Source organism: Drosophila simulans, chromosome 3L (assembly GCF_016746395.2).
Source record: "Drosophila simulans strain w501 chromosome 3L, Prin_Dsim_3.1, whole genome shotgun sequence".
In the NCBI taxonomy this organism is placed as follows: domain Eukaryota; kingdom Metazoa; phylum Arthropoda; class Insecta; order Diptera; family Drosophilidae; genus Drosophila; species Drosophila simulans.
The window spans coordinates 14,334,665-14,353,691 of record NC_052522.2 but is presented as its reverse complement, the minus strand read 5'-3'; the positions used below and the strand labels follow the sequence as shown (position 1 = coordinate 14,353,691).

The 19,027-nt window shown below is 39.7% G+C and overlaps 1 protein-coding gene across 1 annotated transcript; it reads left to right on the top strand.

The window, feature by feature from the left end:
* The first annotated feature begins 1,939 nt into the window (after window positions 1-1,939).
* Window positions 1,940-18,270, top strand: LOC6738045 (homeobox protein abdominal-A). Its single transcript, XM_002084824.4, has 4 exons — window positions 1,940-3,750; window positions 5,299-5,484; window positions 11,199-11,395; window positions 17,439-18,270. Exons 1-4 carry the CDS (start codon window positions 2,823-2,825, stop codon window positions 17,667-17,669), a joined length of 1,542 nt encoding a protein of 513 aa, XP_002084860.2. The 5' UTR covers window positions 1,940-2,822; the 3' UTR covers window positions 17,670-18,270.
* The last annotated feature ends 757 nt before the right edge of the window (window positions 18,271-19,027 follow it).

The window sequence follows — 19,027 nt, the reverse complement described above, 5'->3', positions numbered from 1 at the left end:
TGTAAAATGCCCTTCATCTTATTATTATATATTATTATTATTATTATTATTAATTATATATATTATATAATATTTTATTATATTATATATTATTAATATAATATATATATATATATATTATATTATATATTATTATATATTATATATATTAATAACGTTATTATTATTTAAATATAGATTATAGTAAAAATAATAGTACATAATGTCACAAAATTCATTTCAAAAATTACTTTATATAAGAATATTTGTCATTAGAGTATTCAGGTAGCGACGTGTGAAAAATAAATAACGGAATGATTCGAAACGGGTGGCACCCTTTGAGTCCATCAAAGACGTGAGCACGAAATTTTTCTTGGGTATTCCCTTTTACCCTTCATTTCTTATACCCGTCACGCTTCCTCCCATACAAATTTTAGGCGTACAAAAAATGACCAGAGAACTGCAGCCCGCATACAAAAAATGACGTGCGGCCGATCGTTGACTGTGCGTCCACTCACCCAAACGGCTCTTGCGCAGCAGGCCTCGGGTGGTTTTTTTACTCGTAACAAAAACACAACGTCGGTAAAACACTCGAGTATTTTGTGTTGCCGCAAGTAGGGTGTCAAAAAAAACGGGGTGCCTAGAGTACCGAGTGTTTATCGGGTGGACGTAGAGTGCGAGTGGCGGGCTGCAGTTCTCTGTTTTCACTCACATTCATTCACATTCACAATGGCGGTCCAAGTTCTCTCTCCCTTTCTCATTTTAGTGGGCGTGGCCTTGCCCTCTATTCCACATCCCATTTCATTCCTATGAGATCTCACCGTTTTGTCTGAGTAAATTAAAATTGTGTGTAGTTTATTATTAAATGAAGCGCATTTTTGTATTTGTATGTGGACCTTCCGTCTGCCTGTCAGAGTAAGTGTGTGTGTGTGTAACACCAGCAACAGCGGTATTTTTATATAGATAAACATAAATATAATTCGTTGGCCGTCGGTGGGTTAACAATCCACCGGCCCACCGACGGGCACATAATAATATTAAAATGTTAATTAGCGTATTAATTCAGTTCGGTGATGAAAGTGTGAGTGGGACGAAACGTGATATATGTATATGTTGGTATGCTCTGCTAGTACTTACATTTCTGAAATTAATTTATAAGATAATCTAGAAAGATCAGTCTTGGGGTACATGTTTAAAAAGTCCTTAAAATTTAAAGTATCTAAAAAATGAAACTTTATATACAGGTTTATGCTTTACAATTTGCGAATTATAAGCATTTTTACAAATTTATATTACATTACTTAACTCTAGAATTTCTTATTATATTACGACAACTTGTTCATTCAAACATTTTTAAAAAAAGTGTTGAAATGCTTCTACTTTAACCAATAGTTTCTCGTTTACATTTATAGCTCTCATTTATCGCCAGCGCAATTTTTAATTATTTAAATGAATAAGGCCAACGAAAAAAGCTGCCAGCTTCGTCTCAATATTTATAGCTTTTTAAACAAATAAACGGAATTCGCAGTCGACAAAAAGGCCACCCACAATCCAGCGACCCAGGGAAAAAGCCATGAAAATGCACTCAGCCACAAGGAAACAGTGGGCCAGAATGGGACAGAAGGAGGTGCAAGAGAGACAAAGGACACCAAGAGTGCCAGGATAAGTTCCCGTTTCAGTCCCAGGCTCCAATCCGAATCCGAAATAGTTGATTTTAATGATGTACATAATAAAATTCCCATTCGTTTTGTGCCAATGCCACTGCGTTCCAGTCTGCATTTCATGTTTACACTGATTGTGGAACGCTCTTGTGGGCGAGAAAGAGACACATCGATATGGGAGAGCAGGGCAACCGTATACGACTCTCCTACTCGCACGCTCTAAAGATGATGCTGCGAGTGGAAGTGGAACCGGAATGCGGAGGGTTGAAAGCCGTACCCCAACCAAAAACCGAAACTGAAATTGAAACTGAGATTGTGCGACTGAGGGCCAGTCGAGTCAATTTCGAAATCATTCGTTAGTCGTAGGCCTAAACAAGCGGACACGCGCGGGTCTTCATTCACTTCGATATTTCCCGGCCACGGAGTTACCAATATATAGCCTGATCTCGTTCAAATCGATTATGCCAAGTGTAGTTTCTTAAAATCTAAGAACGATTTGAACAGTTAACATTTTCGTGCTTCACCGTTTCGGTTTCGTGCTTGTGCTAAAAAGGATTCTAGATCATATGATCTCGAATATCGTGTATCGTATCGTGTTCGGATAATATTAAAAACCCTATATAAATACAAATACTATGTACATCGGAAAATAAAGTGCTGACATTATAATTGAAAACAATTCAAGCAAAATACGTAGTTAAACAAAATTTTCAAAAAAGTATTAAGGAACTCAATAAGTTTTATAACCATAAAGCAGGATATCCCCTTAAAAAATTTTTTGGTCTTAACTTTAGAATTTCTAAAACGTTATAGAAATTTGTCTAAGAAATAACAAAAGATTTCAAAAATATTTGAACAAGAATCTGCTATTCCTTAACTAATACTTATAACCAAACTGAAAAGCCAAGATCGTTACGATTCGATCTTCTCCGTGTGAATACCTATCCGTAGACAGATCCCAAGCTGGGTAGTCCATTCCTGAGCATTACGCCGGCGGGTGGCAGCAGCAATCCCTCGCCCACGCCCCCACCGCCCGACGCCAAGGTGGCGGCCAAGCAGCTGGCCCAGAGCTTCCAGCTGTCCGCCAATTCCGCCTTCAACTTGGCCCTTCCGCCGGCATTTTACCGCGCACCACCGCAGCAGCACCCGGAGTGCCTGGACTACGGTCACGAAGCGCCCGAGATGGATCTAATAAATCCGTATATGCGCCATCATAGTTTTGCGGCCGCCGCCCAGGGAAGTCCCCCGTCGGCGGCGCAACGTCATCATTTGGCGGCGGCCATGAGCAATGGCTTCGCGGATGTTCATGCACATGCGATGGCGGCAGCGGACTACCAACAACAGTTGGCCGATTACCACAGTGCAGCGGCGGCAGCGGCCGTTTATGCCAACAACAACAATAATAATAACAATAATAGCAGTAACAACAACAACAGCAGCCCGCTAATGTTGCTTAAGGCGGCACATGGCGGAGGTCTCAAAGATTCGGACTCTCCATCGACGACACCGCCACCCGCCTCCTCCAGACTCCATTCTGACTCCTCGCCATCTCCGCGGTACGAACACAATTCCAGTCCAGGTGTGGACAGCGCCAAGTCGTATGCCTTGAGCCAGAGGAGCAGCGGAGCGGAGGATCCATGCCAGACCAGCGAATCCGCCAGTCCACCGCCGCAGGGTCAGAACGACTACAGTCCCGAGAATCTCAGCAGCCAGAGGGCAAAGTTCCAGCACCATCATGGAGTGAACCCACTGGCGTTGCACAATGCCAACCATGGCGGAAACCCCGGAGGTCACAACAACAATAACCACATGGATCACAAGCTCCCACTGAGTTTTCTCGGTCCCCCGTTGGCCGCTCTTCACTCGATGACCACGGAAATGAAGGGTCAAGGAGTCGGTGGATCGTCGGCGTCGGCCAATGGCTTGTCCTACAGCCACAGCCCGAATTCGCATTTGATCAGTGATCGCGGATCCGGTGGCAGCTCATCGTCTTCCTCCACCACGGCCACGAACACCAACAGCCAGGGTGCACCCAATCCGCACGGCATCGATACCATCCTCTCCAAACCGCCGCCAGTGACATCGGCGGGTCTAAGTGCTTTAACAGGAGGTGAGTAAAGGAATGGGTTCAATATGGGTTGGGTAGCTTTATTATATATTATAGCTTGTTTTTTTATAACAATTACTTTAAGGAAGAAGATATATATGGCCATGATTTGGGGACTTTTAATAAGTTTTGAACTTCTTAAAGATGTTTGTTAAATTTGCTGAAGAACTTTGCTCTAATTTGAAATCATTTGTATTAAACTTAATTGCACAATAAAAATGAATTGATAGTAGGCTACCTGTTTAACTACAATTGTGTCTCACAATTCAATGCACCTAGTCATTATGCAACACTGAAATATTTGTACATATATATCAGACACGAATCAATAGATATTATGTATGCACCGAACTCACACACAGCCAAAGAAAAAAAAGCGATATATTTTAAATGCTTCAAAAACTCGTTTCGCAAACCAAACAGAAAAATAAAAAGGCAATCCCGTCGAACAAAAACGACCGAAAATTGTTGTTTTGTTTACGAATCCGGTTTGGCATGATTCCATATGATTCCATGATTCAATAAAAGCCATACCCCAGCCCACAACCCCCTGTCATTACGCCCCCTGGTCCCTTTACCTAATCAGGGCAATTTTGGATATTGAGCACACCGTTTTCTATGAAACCCAAAATGGTTATAATATCCAATTGCAAAATTACCACAAAACGTAATGAGATACGCGTTTTAACGTTAAAAATTGCAGCAATTAGTTGTCAAATTGTTTGTAATTAAATCAAAATGACACACGAAAAACGTGGTCTATATGGGAAATAAATGGGGGAGGGGATCTGAATCTGTGACGCTGTCGTTTCACTAAAATGATTTGGTTTTTCAGCCACTCTGCGTCGCATTTTTTGTAATTTTTCACTCAAATGTAGACCAATTGTGTGACATGACAGTGGTTTGAAAGAGGGGGCGCGGTTGACAGGGTGCTGACAATTTGCCATAACATTTTTAATTATTTTTAACGAGGGCGTTTATGTGATTTGATACGTTTATTTGGTTTTTTCTTTAAACGATTCGGTCACCAGAAACGTAACTCATTCTTTGACAAATTATTTAATGGCCTTTAATTAATTCGAACAAATTCCGTATTGTGTGTTTGAGTTCGCCATGAGTGGGCAGAAAAAATTGGCTGGTTGAGAACAAATTGCGCGAAATTCTCATGAAAGGGAAATAAACTTTTGAGAGGATTAGTTAATGGGGTGGGCTTATTAAAATGATTATGAAATTCACTACAAAGTATTTTGAACTTATAGAAAAATATTACATCAGGGATAACATTATTTATATTAATATGCGAACTACCATTAAAAGGTTTAAAGTTTGCAGAAGCTAATTGCGCTTAACTATGTAAATTGTTGCTTTAAGAAACTATTTTATATATTGATAACTTAAAAGTAAGGAAAACTTTTTTTAATTAAAATTATTATCTTTAAAATTCATTTTATTCCTTGTTTTAAAAATGAAATACATGGACTTGAATTTCTTCGATAGTCCTGGCACACCCATTACTAATCATTGTGTTCCCATCCATTTATTTACCCCCAGCTGGCATTCCCCGCTTCTCGATCGCCGCCGCAGCAGCGGGAATGGCCCAGTATCTATCGCAGAGCCAAGGGGCGCCACTGAAGACCCACGCCGGACACATAGTGGACCGCACGCACCTGTACTGGCCAGGATTACAGGGACTGGTGGCCAATCCCATCGCGTGGCGCGAACGGCTCTCCAACACGAGTAAGTAGATTGCAGCTTGTTAGCAAACAATCATTAATTTGCGATTGATCGGTGAATCGGGCGCGTAATTTGGTATCGATTGTAAGCGGCGGGCACACCTCGTTGCGATTTTCACTTCCTGTTCGGGAGGCGGGCATCGAATCGGATTGGATTGGATGGGGGGATCTGCGGAGCTGGCGATCTGGGGACCCGGGGAAACCGTTAACAAAGCGCAGCGAATGCCCAACTAATGATCACGGTGATCAGGCGATGGGCTTCTCAAGTGATTACCAATGTGGCTTACAACGGGGGCAAGTTGCATTGTCCGACTCATTAATAAGTGTTGAGGAACCACTTTAACACGATCAGCGGGCTCCGAGAGCTCTCTTTCGGAATGACTCCACACAAAAGTCGATAATGATGGCGATGATGATGCCGGGATGGGACATGGTATGCCAATCCACCCTTCTTGGCCATATGAAAAATTAATTTACTGAGCGAGCGAGCAACCGATTTCTGATTTCTGATCTGGTTACTTCATTATTACATCTATTTATAGGCATCGCTAAGCTCATTAAGTAATGTGCCACCAGCTCGAAACTCGTTTTCCTTTTCCAACACATCCAATTGTTTATTTGTTTAAAGGCCCCTCTTCCTCGTCATTATCACTATCGTCATCGGGTTCGCATTGGCAATTGATTTGATTTAGTGCTGTGGGCTACTGCTGCTGCTGCTGTTCGCCTTTTAATTGCGGCCATGACTGTGCACTAAAGTCTTGGCCCACAACTCGGAAATCGTTCACAATTTTCTTGCATTCATGCGATCGTGGCAAGGGGCACATACAGATTCGTGGCACAGACTCTATGTTTATGTTTGGCTTGTGTTCGATTTGATTTCTGAAGTGTGTCGTTAGGTGCCGTGGAATTTTCACGCTTTTGGTAGCTCTGTGGGCAACATTAAGCAAATATTGATTTAATTGATTTGCTAAACAGAGCAGCGAATGGTTGGGTAGCTGGATTGGACAAGGAGACTGGATAAAGTCGACAGAAAACTGTCGATTATTAAAAATAGTTAAATAAAAACATAAACGGATACTAACATATATAAAAGATAATAAATAATTCAACTAAAATTCTTAATATCTACTAGTCATGTCTAAATTTTCTTAAAGTCTTAAAGCTACAACCTTGTTATTCATTCGTCTCTTCTTACCATACAAAAATCAATATATTTATATTTGAAAATTTGAGTCAAATCCAGCAAGTCATAAAATAAAATTGAATTTGAAAAACATGTTTCAATTGTCAGTTGCTTTGGCTCATTGTTTCCACATCAATGTCCACATTTTTGTTTTGGTTAACTTTGGCCACGTTTAACATTCTCATATTTCCCCTATTTACATAAACATACAACCATTTCTTATATCCATTTTTTATTTATCTGTGTATATACGTATTTATGGCAGAAAAGATGCGACAGCTGGTGATTCCAGACGGAAAAAACTTTCGTTAGTCGAAAACAAAATGTTTAAGCAGACTGCCTGTGTGTGTATGTATATATACATATATAATGTATATAGGAAGATAAAGGCAGACACAGACGCTGCGAGAATATGTTGCCACATTATTATCTAGCTGAAACAATGGGGGGTGGCTTGTTTAGCTTCGCTCCGATGTTCTTCCTTTTTATCCCGAAATGGAGCAGCCCAACACACATATTAGTATGTATTTGTGTTTATGTGCTTGTAGGCTGTCATGTTAACAAGGGAGAAAGCTTTCTCCCGTGTGTGTGTGTGTGTGTGTGTGCGTGTGCACATGAAACGGCAACACACACAAGCTCATTTGAATTTGTTCTCCTGCCCTCAGAAGTATGCTATGATTTTTTGTTATATTTTTCAACACATTTTATTTGTTATTAATAATGCAATTTCATTTGATTAGCTTTTAGGTGGCATTATTTACTCTTTGATTAAGCCTGCAATTTTTTTTATTTCATTTGGTAGCATTCCACCTGTTTATGGTTATCAACGCGATTATTTGTATTGTTCATTATCAATATTTGCCGTGCAATTCATTAATGGAAATTTATTGGCTTTCCATTTATACTAGTTCATTGCGGAATTTTATTTAATATGATTGAAATGGATTAAGTGGGGTTTGCATTATAGTTGATAGTGTGCATGGAAATTGTTTGGTTGACTTATCATATCGTATGTGGTAGGTTAGTTATCGCTGCGCAGATACAACGGGTTAATAATGTGGGACAATCAAACTACTGACTTTACTGAGGAACGGATAATGCACGCAAATATATATTATTAAAGTGTAGCCCCTATTTCTTACCAAACACAAACTCACTTCACCCTTTACCATTTCCTCCAGTGCACTGCAGTGCTGACTTTTATTCATTAAAAGCGAAATGAAAATAAAGCGTGTAACCGCATTGTGCTAATTAAATAATTAACTTTGGCATAAAAAGTAAATACAGGACGAGAGGAAAAGAATCGTAAATTCAGAAGAGGACGGCAACTGAAACCGCAGTCTGCGTTTGACACAATTCATTAAGCTTAATGAAGACAGCAGAAAGAGACGGCACTAGCCTGTCTAGCTGTTGCGTTTAATTAAAATTCAAGTGGCATTTTCTGTGTCATCCCCCGGAATTTCCCCACTCCCCCCTTAGCTCCATGAAAAACTTGTGCTTTAAGCATATAATCGGGCATAAAACAGGCCATAAAACACCGCACAAGACACAAGGGAAAGACAGGGATGGCAGCAGTGGCACTTAATGAGGCAACCGACCATGCCTCTTACATATACATATATATATATATAAAATCGCATACTACAAGGGGTATATAAAAAAGGTGCGGATTATCCGCCCCAACCGGTGTGTGCAAAGATTTTACTGCTCAACAACCAGATTGGCATTAACATTTTACAAGATTGTTACATCGACGTGAGAAGAGCGGGGAAATGATCTAGGTTGCGTGGACGGGGATTTATAATAAGGACACTTACTTCAAATGGTTAGCAATTCAGCAAGAGAAATGTATAGGGGAATTTTCTTTTTAGAAAATTTAGGAACACTTTTAAGTATATATCTTTAAAACTATATAACCCAGGCTATTATTTTCTATTGTCAATTATCATTAGTACTTGATACATTTCCTCAATTGAAAACTTAGCAGACGTACGTCAGTGGTGATATCAAAAGATAATCCCTAGTCTATCAACATTTGGTGTTAACGATTGTCTCGCTAAAGTCATTCCATCCTCAAATCAAATTATCCCGCCTTTCCTCGGTTATGGCACCATCAGACCCGATAATAAATGGCATTTTAATATTTTCAATAAGGGAAACATTTACACAAAATAGCACACGCCCACCTAGAATTTACTTGCCACCCCACCAAAAGAATGACCAAAAAATATTAACGCCGTAAAAAATATTGGCAGTAAGGAAAAGCAAAAAAAAAGGTATAGAATGAGAAAGGAATTCGAGTGTTGGGAGGAAAAAGTGCAAATGCAGCGATGCCAACAGGGTGACTTATGCGATTATAGACAACTACCAGTGCCTCAATCGAAGGACACAGGGGCGTGCGGAGGGGTCAGAAAAAAAGAAAAAACAACAGGCAGCAGGGGCGGACCATTTCCATTTCATTGCATTGCGTTTGAGGGCCGTGACATGAGCAAATAAACGCTTCATATTTGTCGGTTATTTATGAGGGTCCTTGCAGGACGCAGCTGCCAACCGCCAAGGAACCGAGGCAGTGCGAAAGAGACGGAGGGAAGGGGGCAAAACGGGATAGCTATACCGAAAGAGAATAAAAAAATTATCACTGCTACAATTTTTCTTGCAAGGGATTACGCTTGTTACATGGCGAATCCCCATCCAAAGCGAAAGTCCGCGGGAGATACCCTCGAACAACCTATCCCCCTTTATTGACAAGTCTTGTTAAGCTCCAGAATTGTCTGCGAAAAAAAAAGACAAAAAATCGTATAAATTTAATGCCACACACATTTTTATTTGGCAAGGCATTTTGTTTTCATAACTCGAACATGGCAGCCAAATGGCACAGAAGTGGCAGCTGAGATTGAATTGAAATGGAAAGTGTTAGGTATTGGCTTGGCTTCAAGTTTATAATGTCATTAAATTGTTAAATATATATTGTACAAACTTTTATCAGATAAATCGAAGAATATTTATAGAATGAATCGCTTTAATAGTTTTATAAACTTGTATGTACCATCACGTTTACTATCTATTTTCTACCTTTTATGTCCTTAATTAGATCAATTCAAAGCATGCCGTTTAATTGCAATGCCTTTCTGTAATACAAAACACATCCTCCCATCACATGTAATTTTGCATAGTGCCCGGGCTTCACCCGAATAAAAAAATATCCTTATCTATATGAAAGCTGTTAGAAATAACCATTTAAATTAATAATTCTGCGCAAATGGCACCAAAGTATCATAAAGGGACACAGAGTTTCAACCCAATGTAGACCGAAAAAGGGACCACCCTTTCGAGGACAGCGGCTGTCTGTGGCTTTACCTTTTACCAAACCCCATCTGCCCTTCCACCGGATGTCCCCTTTTGGGTTCTGCGTTGTGCATATTTAGTTAAATCATTTCACATAATTAGGGATCATTTAATAATGGGGTGACATTAATTGAAAGCACACACACACCCACAACCACCACCATCTCGACCTCCACCCACTCCACTTTTTGCCATTCCCACAGCTACCGTTTAATTTTATGACCACCCTCCATGTCCACTTGACTGACTTTACGAGCCAACAGGGCACGTAGCGCCCCCTGGCGAATCCCCCCGCCTACGACCCTGACAATCCCCCTTTGCTGAGGGGGCGTGGCCGTCGAATGGGCGTTCTGTTTTGGACCACTTGGCTCGCTTTTATTGGCCTCTTGCTGTCGTCGTCGTCGCTTTTGCTAATTGATTTTAATGAAGGCTCCGACGACCCTCGGCGGCAAAAGTTTTCGTCCTCGGGCTCCTTGTACCATAAATTGCTGTGGTCAATTTGGGTTTGTTAATTGGGCAAACGTGTGCATAGGGATTTTTTCAGTCTGCACATTCATTTTCTTGCCAAATTGTAATTAGTGTGAAATTATCAAACGGCTGCAGAAATTTGTTATAGTAAACAAATGCTGTATAGGCAAAACATTATTTTTTGACTAAATATCATTTACTTTCTTATTCATCATTGTTCAAATCGGAATATTTGCTGCTAAATGTTCCAAAATTGAGTTCCAAAATCATTTAATATTAGTTGACAACCCCTAAACACCTTTTGCAGTGCCTTTGTCCCAAAAGTTTCATCTCAAATTAGCAGCTGTCGCCTCGTAAACAATTAATAAATGTCATAAAACTTTTCTGCCGCAAAAAGGAAACCGTTTTACAACCACCCCACGATGCGCTAAACAACTTTGTCCCCGTCTTTACGGCATTATTTAACAATTCATTAAAACAATTTTTGGGGGAGATGTAATGTTTAAATTTCGAGAAATGCTTGTAAACAAGGTGCTCAAAGTGTTTCAACTCCTGCAATTCGAAAAGTTTCGAGACAGTATAGAAAGAGCCGAGATATTTAATGACCAAGTTTGGTATGACGGGAAAATTAGAGCTAATGAGCTGAGCTTTCGTGCACCCTAACAAATATTTATATGATTTATTAATGTATTTATGAATATATGAATTTTTCCGCCTTCCAGTGTCCGCCAATCTGTCTCAATCGCATCAGCATCACCCATCGAACGACAAGGATGGCAAAAAGAAACACACCCGCCCAACATTCAGTGGTCAGCAGATCTTCGCCTTGGAGAAGACATTCGAGCAAACCAAGTATCTGGCCGGACCAGAGCGTGCCAAGCTCGCTTACGCCTTAGGAATGTCCGAGTCGCAGGTTAAGGTAAGCAAACATGAACGGGAAACCCCTAAAGAACCACCAAAATTCGGGACGCAGGCTTTTTGGCAAATGCAAATTAAAAACTCATAAAAATGGCGGAAGGGGCAATCAACCCGGACTCAAACCAAATATAAATAGAAAACTGACTCCGCAAAAGGTGAACAGGAGTAAGCAGAACTTCGCTTGTTTTGCCCCTGACTTTTCTGACAAATTTGCATTTTTATTGAAAGACAAATCTCGTGGATTTTTCGGCCTTACCCTCGGAAATACAAAATGGCGCCAATGGGTTTCAATGGTCCCCATTCTCGTTCCTCGGGGAACGCGTATTAAAGGCTTAGTGCAATGTGTTATCCTCCACCATTTTAAAGTTTCCTTTTTTCCGGCCATACAACGGCGAAAAAGAAGGAAATGTTATCAACAAATAAATCCTTTGTGTCGTCAAATTTGTTGTCATCAACTTTTGTTGTAATCCGAAACAGGGAAACGCACGTGTCATGGTCGATGGTCCGTGGTCCCGTCGCGTGTCGTTCGGGATTTTGAATCTTTCGCCGCGTATCTGTATCTGCGGTTGCGCTTCCTTGTAACTCCCGAATTAGTTGTAATCCAGGCAAGTTAATTGGTTTGCGGTGGGTTAAAAAACGACAAAAATGTTGGGGTTTTGAAAAAAGTTAGTACCCTTTTGAAGTTTTTAGGGACCCAATCTACACTCTTTTATATAGAAGCATTTTTCCTATAACTGAATTGAATCCTAATACTGAATTATGGTTCAATTTAGTCTTTTATTATTTAATTTTCAACCTACAAAAATTATATTTTGTAATAAAACAAATATATAGAGATTTGTCACCATGTATAACTAAATCAGAGGGACATGTTTGCCCCATTTGTTCGACATCATCTCTTCCAAATGCCCCCAAACCAAAAGCGATACCTTTTCTCACCACACAACTGAGTGCAATCAGAAGTGGAAAAGAAATCACGTTTATGATGAGGAAAATGATTAATTGCCAAAGAATGAGGCACAGAGGGCAGACAGGGACAGAGAAAGCGAGGGAACGGAGATAGAGATAGATAGATGAACATTCAGGATTGATGGCTTGAGCTGCAGCTAAATATGCGTCATTTTGTGCTAAGGACTAAACAGGACGAACAGGGAGCGGCGGGCAGAGAATGCGCTGATGACGAGTACAAATGGACAGGGAGATGGATGAAAACTGCAGGATTTCGGGTTGATTCTGGCCCCAGCATTTTCCCCATTTTCTCGCCGCTTTTCCCCCGGCTATCCTTCGCGCTGTCTCAACTCGTCTCTCTCTCTGATAGACATGCCAAATGACTGCATGACTTTTGGGTGAGTGTAAATTAAATTCTGGACCCGGCGGGATGGCACAAAATGCAGAAGGGACAACGACAACGATGGGCAGCCTGCCAGCTTCATACATATTCAATTAGTGTGCGTGCATGTGTGCCAGTGTGTGTTAGCCAGAGCCAGATGAAAAACAGCCATGACGATGATAGTATGCAAATTGACAAACAAAAAGGCAGAAGCTGGACAACAGCCGCCCCCAAAAACCAAGCCAAATTATGACAGACAGACAAAATGCAAAGTGGCAAGTGCACTGAAAGAAAAGCTATGTTTCCAACGAATATTACAAATATAGATGCTGAAATACTGAGGTTTTACAAATCTAAATTCTTTGGGCAGTTAATATTATTTATTTTTAAATTATAGCTTATGTTGTTTATGTATTCGAACCTAGTTTGATTGCAACCTTAGTATTTTGTTAATACGACAATTCTATGCATTTGGAGGGTGATTCTTATTTAAAACTTTATTTTAATTTTAGTCAGGAATTATATGCTATTTTCTTCAAGTGCACTTGTATGACAGTGGGAGGTTGGTCAAATGATCTTGACAAGAATAATTGCGCTGTTATCATAATTAAAACCGTTTTTGGACACAGACGACGAACGAGAGAAAGCGACTCCTTTCGTCCTTCGTTTTAGCAATCATTTAATGCAAATGGTCGCCATTTTGTACGCTCTTATGAGCGGGAGACTTCCGATGCCACGCCCCCTCCAACTGGGCCCCCCCTCTGATGAATTATAGCGTCTGTGGCCATTATTAATGACAGTCCATGTGTTTGGGGGCATAGTTAGGAGGTCCATTTCGAGCAATAAAATTATTGCATGTTTTGTTGTTATAGCTTTTTCGTGATTTTTGCCCGCTCTTCTTCCTTGTTTTGCATAAATGTAATGGCATTTTGGTCCTGATTGTTCAGTCAATGTATGTAAACACTTTGGTCGGGATTGTTTTGCAAATAGTAGGTGGATAGGAATAATGGCAGAGAGCAGTATAAACAGGCAACGGAGGACCTGCCATTTGATGTAATGGGCTTAAAGCTGAAGATAATTTGGGGAATTAATTAAACGGGTGTTAGAGCAATTACTTAATAAAGAAAATGTTTATGTTGGCTAAAACATGGCACGCAGCACAGATATTATAAAATGTTGCGAGCAAGCTACTTAACGTTAATTGTATAAATAAAAGGGTTTGAAAAATAGTCCATATTACAGAGATCATACATACCCCTTTAAATATTTAGTTGAACATAATTTAAAGTTTAAAAACCTTCAATACAAACTTTACAATTTATGACAAGCTTTTAGCAGGGGCTTGCTATTAGTTATATACAAGAAATCAATTTATAGGAAAATATAAATATTCATAAAAGAATATCTTTAGGAATGTGTCTGAGTGTCATTGGCTACAGAAGACAACAATATTTATTATGGTCTAAAATGGCTATTTATGATCTGTTACTTTTGATGAGACAAAGATCGGGACGCATAATTAGCACCGGAATAATGAAAGCTTATGGACCAAATCCGATTCGAGGCGACTGTCAGAAGTGACAGTTTGGCAATGACAATGGGCCACTGACGAAAACTGACAGTCCAACAGGCCGACAATGGGCCGGTTCATAAAAACTTATGACAGAAATGGGGAATAATGTCTAATTGATTTTGTTTTTTTCTGGTGATGAGGAAGAATTCTATTGTGACTGGCTAATGGATTTGATTGTGTGTTAATGAATGGGTACGACCAGGAATTTACATAAGTGATGAAGACGATTTCTAGGTTTACTGAACAATTAGTCGAATAACCCAAAAATAAAAAAAAAACAACCAAAAACGAAATGCACTTTTATGACTCAAACCCTGAGCTGGCTTCAAGTTTATGGCTACAAAATACAAAATCAAATAAATCACAAACTCACATAAATACGGAAAGCGATCCCCATATAAAGAGCGAGGGCGAGCCGGCTATATAGATTCGGAAATTTACGAGCCAGAACTACAAAACACACACACTCGAAATGGCTAAAATAAATAAATAAAAATTCTCTGGACCAATAGGAGAAAAAAAGTTGAAAAGTCGAACGAGGTAGGAGCCAACTTGTCAGATGTCGATGTTACCAAAAAGGCCAACTGTATTGGCCATCGGTGTGCGCAGCCATGTTGTAAATTTTCATGACTTTTAAGTATCCCCCGAACAGGACGCGTAAACAAATAAATTTCCAATTTGTCCAAAGAGTCATATATTTCGCTTTGAGGGCACACCACACCACACTCCGAAGGTTTGGTTTTGACATCCTGTCCGTTCCTACGAAATTTACATAACACTTTTTATCCTTATCTGAGGGCTCACCTGACGGATGGCCCAGGAAACAGGGACTCCCGCTGCGGTGCCAAAATGGAATATGTTTTATAACGTTTTCCTTTTGTTTGAGCACTGTTTGGGTTTTTCGTTCCCTTTTTTTTTTGTTTGGAGGTGCTGCTCCTGCCGCAATAAATAAATCCCAATTCGATATCGAAGCGTAACGTGACCAAGTCCAATTGATTGCCACAATATTTGATTGACTTTGACATGTTGGGTGTCATAAATATGGCTCGGGTCCCTTGACCATCTTTATGCATCAGTAACTTGGCTATCTAACCTTAACTGCAAAGGCGGCTTCTAAGTTCTTGACCGTATCTTCCCGATACGGTGGCCATAAAAGTGTTGCCAAGAGTTGTGAAATTTCAGATTGGGATTCGAACAATAAGTGGCAACTGCAACAACCTCACTTTTCTTTAAAAATATAATAGCTTTGAGGGGAAAAAAACAAACATATTACTGCGTATATAAACAAACTTAAACCCCGTCAATTTTAGAAATAGCTGTTCAAATTATGTACGTACTTACTTTCCTTCTTAGTTTTCACCAGTCTATTTTCTAAAAAAATGTTCTCGAAACGTAGGTCCAAAAATTTATGATTCGGTTGGAACACTTGCTTAAATATCTAAATTTTTGCGAAACCAAGCTAAGCATTTCTTTAATAGTCAGCAATCTGTTGTCATTGCAACATCAACTATGCTTTAGTGGGTGCTAGATGACGCATACGCCGTCGTTATGATGATGATGAAATGGGAAAAAGAGACGTGGAAAATCGAGTGGCGTTGGGATGGGGAAAAAAAAGAGAAAATGCCAGGAAGCCAGCCACTCGCCCCAAGCTCAATTTTCCTTTTGGCCCATGGCTCAGTGGCAAATCCCGTAGCAACATGGACACAGATGTTACCAAAAAATAATGACCATGAAAAGCAGCCTTAATGATGCCAACTAATGTTGTTGTTGCCGCTGCTGGCTGTCTGTTGTTTTTCCGAGGACCAAGACACTGGGAAATACTGTCTGTGCACTCTCCCTGCGGCTTGTAACACACGGAAAATATTAATCGTATTTTTATTTCGCATAATGTTGCAAATAATAATTACACAAATGTGCAAATGAAGTTGTAAATTATCCTGTATCTGCTTTAATTGCACCTTTGGGCTGTTTGGCTCCGCGTTGATTTCGCCATGGGTGTGGGCCAAACAAACACTTAACCAAAACGGTTATGACAGTCCGGAATAATTAAGTTGATCTCTTGTTTAGGGCGTAACTAAACAGAAGTCTTGCAAAATTAGCGTTGTAAAATTATAATTAAATGTTGGTTATTTTATTTCCATAGATTATCTTTAAATTTTCTAGATAACTGTGTTATTCTGCTTTCGAAATCATTTTCAAATTTCTGTGGACTCTTACATTAAGTGCCCATTTATACGCTTTGATAATGATTCTAACTGCAAACAGCTACCAAAAATCTGCTCCATCATCAGGCAAATGTAGAAATTATGCCGATTTTGAATTTGAAGCCCATGCCTTCTGAGGGGTAGAGAGCGGAAAGCTGGAAAACGTGCCTGGGACTTGGATGGGTGAATGTGAATCCCCTTTTAAAACAGCCATGGGCGCTGTGGATGGGAAGGTCGAGGAGGATTTTGGCCAACATATGTTGCCACAGAGCGAGGCAAACGAGGCCGGCAAAATGAAGCGCAGCCAAAGACGTTAGTCATGGTTTGTGCATAGTTTTTGCCGCTGAAAACAGTTGCTGCCTTTGCTGCTGCTGCTGTTGCTGCTGCGGTTGATGTTGCTGCTGTGCTGTTGGTGCTGCTGCTGCTGCCGGGCAACATTTCGCCATTTGGCTGTCCAGGGCTTAATATTGTCTTAATTGAGGGTTAACCGGCGTTGATGATGCGACTTATGGGCTGTTGCTGGGTCGTTTGCCCCCATCCTCATGGCGACTTAATGACTTTGACAATGTGACTCGCCTAATTACACATGCACAGGATTTTCGTTTTAAACTTAAACGCAGATAGAAACACAGCTAAGCAGCTAATATTAAGAACGTAATATTCGCTAATCAAGAGATCCTTCCATGTTTCTTATCTTTTTAAATTTCTGAGAAAATATACATGAACGTATAATCAAAACATTCGGAAAATAAATTCGATTTTAATATTATAATGTATCATGAAATTTTTAAATATTTTGAGTTTTTGAATTAAGTTTTTAAATCACCTGGGAAATAATTCTAACGAAGCTCGTTTGATTAGGGTCAGCTCTAAGAATATATCAATTAAATTTTATTTCGCCTTACTAAAGCGTAGTTATTTCTTGGTTTTGTTGCAGGTCTGGTTCCAGAATCGTCGCACCAAATGGCGCAAACGGCATGCGGCGGAAATGGCCACGGCCAAAAGGAAACAGGACGATATGGGCGGCGATAACGATGGCGATTGCAGCGAGACCATGGATAGCGATAACGAAAGTCTCGATATGGGGGAGTCCCCGGCTCAGAACAAGAGATGTCGCAGCAACAGTTCTGGGTCCTCGCAGCAGCAGCAGGATAATTATCGTCATTAAAACGAATTTACAAACTATGCAATGACATGGACTCGCAATGAAATGGAATGGAATGCACTTAGAATAAATTTCAGTGCGCCAGCGCCAGCTAATTAGCTAGAAAGCCCAGCAAAAGCAGCCACAAAAGCAGCAGCAGCTAGAAACAATTTCAGCTAAATGATTTGGGTTCAAGTTTTAAGGTTTTGCCACTTTACCGTCTTCTGAAGACTTCATTTCTCCCCTCCAACTCTCTTACTTATTTCCCCACTTTGTTCAATAGTTGTGTAAATATTTATGTTAATTTTCTAAATAAAACATCTAACATGAAGCTTAATTAACGCCACTATTAAATAAGCAAATCGAACGGAGTTGAGGCACTGGCAAAAAAATTAAACTGAATTTATTACATATTGTATGTTTAGTTTCTAATCCTTAACTTTAATGTAATTTCGTGCATTAAAACCGACTTTAGTTCATACAATTAAAAATATATATATACTATTAACTATTAACTATGCTAACTGAGATTGCGCAACAATATTCACAATATTGATGATAAAGGCGCAAAACATGATGATAAACTATTGCGGTAAATTATATGTAAAATGTATTTAAATTAAATTGTAATTTTAATTATTTCAAATTGATAAAAAATAAAAAGCAAGGAAAATAATTCGTTTTGGTTTCAAATTAAGGGCTTTTATGGATAAAGCGGCTGCAATTTTGTGCCTTTGTGTATATTACGGCATGGAAAGTTAACAGGTGATTAGTAAACCAGCTAAAATTTTAAGGTCCGAAAAAGACGAAGAATTCTGTAGGATTGTATGAAAAAAATCCGATCAGCCAACTCCTACAAGGGAATTAAGAATTGATTCTTCTGACTTAAGACTCATAACAATTACAGACCGGAAATCTACTTTAGACACTCCTCGCATGCAGTCAATTCGGTAAGAGAAGTCAGTCAAACGACAATCCGTCAAACGAACAAAGTCAAAAGGATTAACTCGAAAGTATTTCTGGCCAACAAGGTGCAGACAAATGAATTTCCGAAACGAAAGGAGAGGGCGAAACCGTCACCCAAGAATAAGGGAATGTGTGAAAAGAATCCAACTAAAACCGAAAGATTGATTAACTGTCAATCATGTGTGCATATGAGTAGAAAACATTGTACAGGCCATGAATGGAATCGAAGCAGGTTGAAGTCGGAGCGTGAGGAAGTCGGGGGAGTTGGCCAATAACAATAAATATCATTAAATTATGTATGCCCTCCAAGGTGTTATGAATGAATAGGGCAAAAGTCTGAATGCAACAAGTAAGAAATGAAAACTGGAAATGGAAGCCTGAGTAACGAGGGAATATTGTATATGAACAACTATGCG

Coding starts and splice junctions, on each gene's coding strand:
- LOC6738045 (XM_002084824.4), top strand. CDS start 2,823: ATGGATCTAATAAATCCGTATATGCGCCATCATAGTTTTGCGGCCGCC. Junction 5,485..11,198: donor CGAACGGCTCTCCAACACGA/GTAAGTAGATTG, acceptor TCCGCCTTCCAG/TGTCCGCCAATCTGTCTCAA. Junction 11,396..17,438: donor TGTCCGAGTCGCAGGTTAAG/GTAAGCAAACAT, acceptor GTTTTGTTGCAG/GTCTGGTTCCAGAATCGTCG.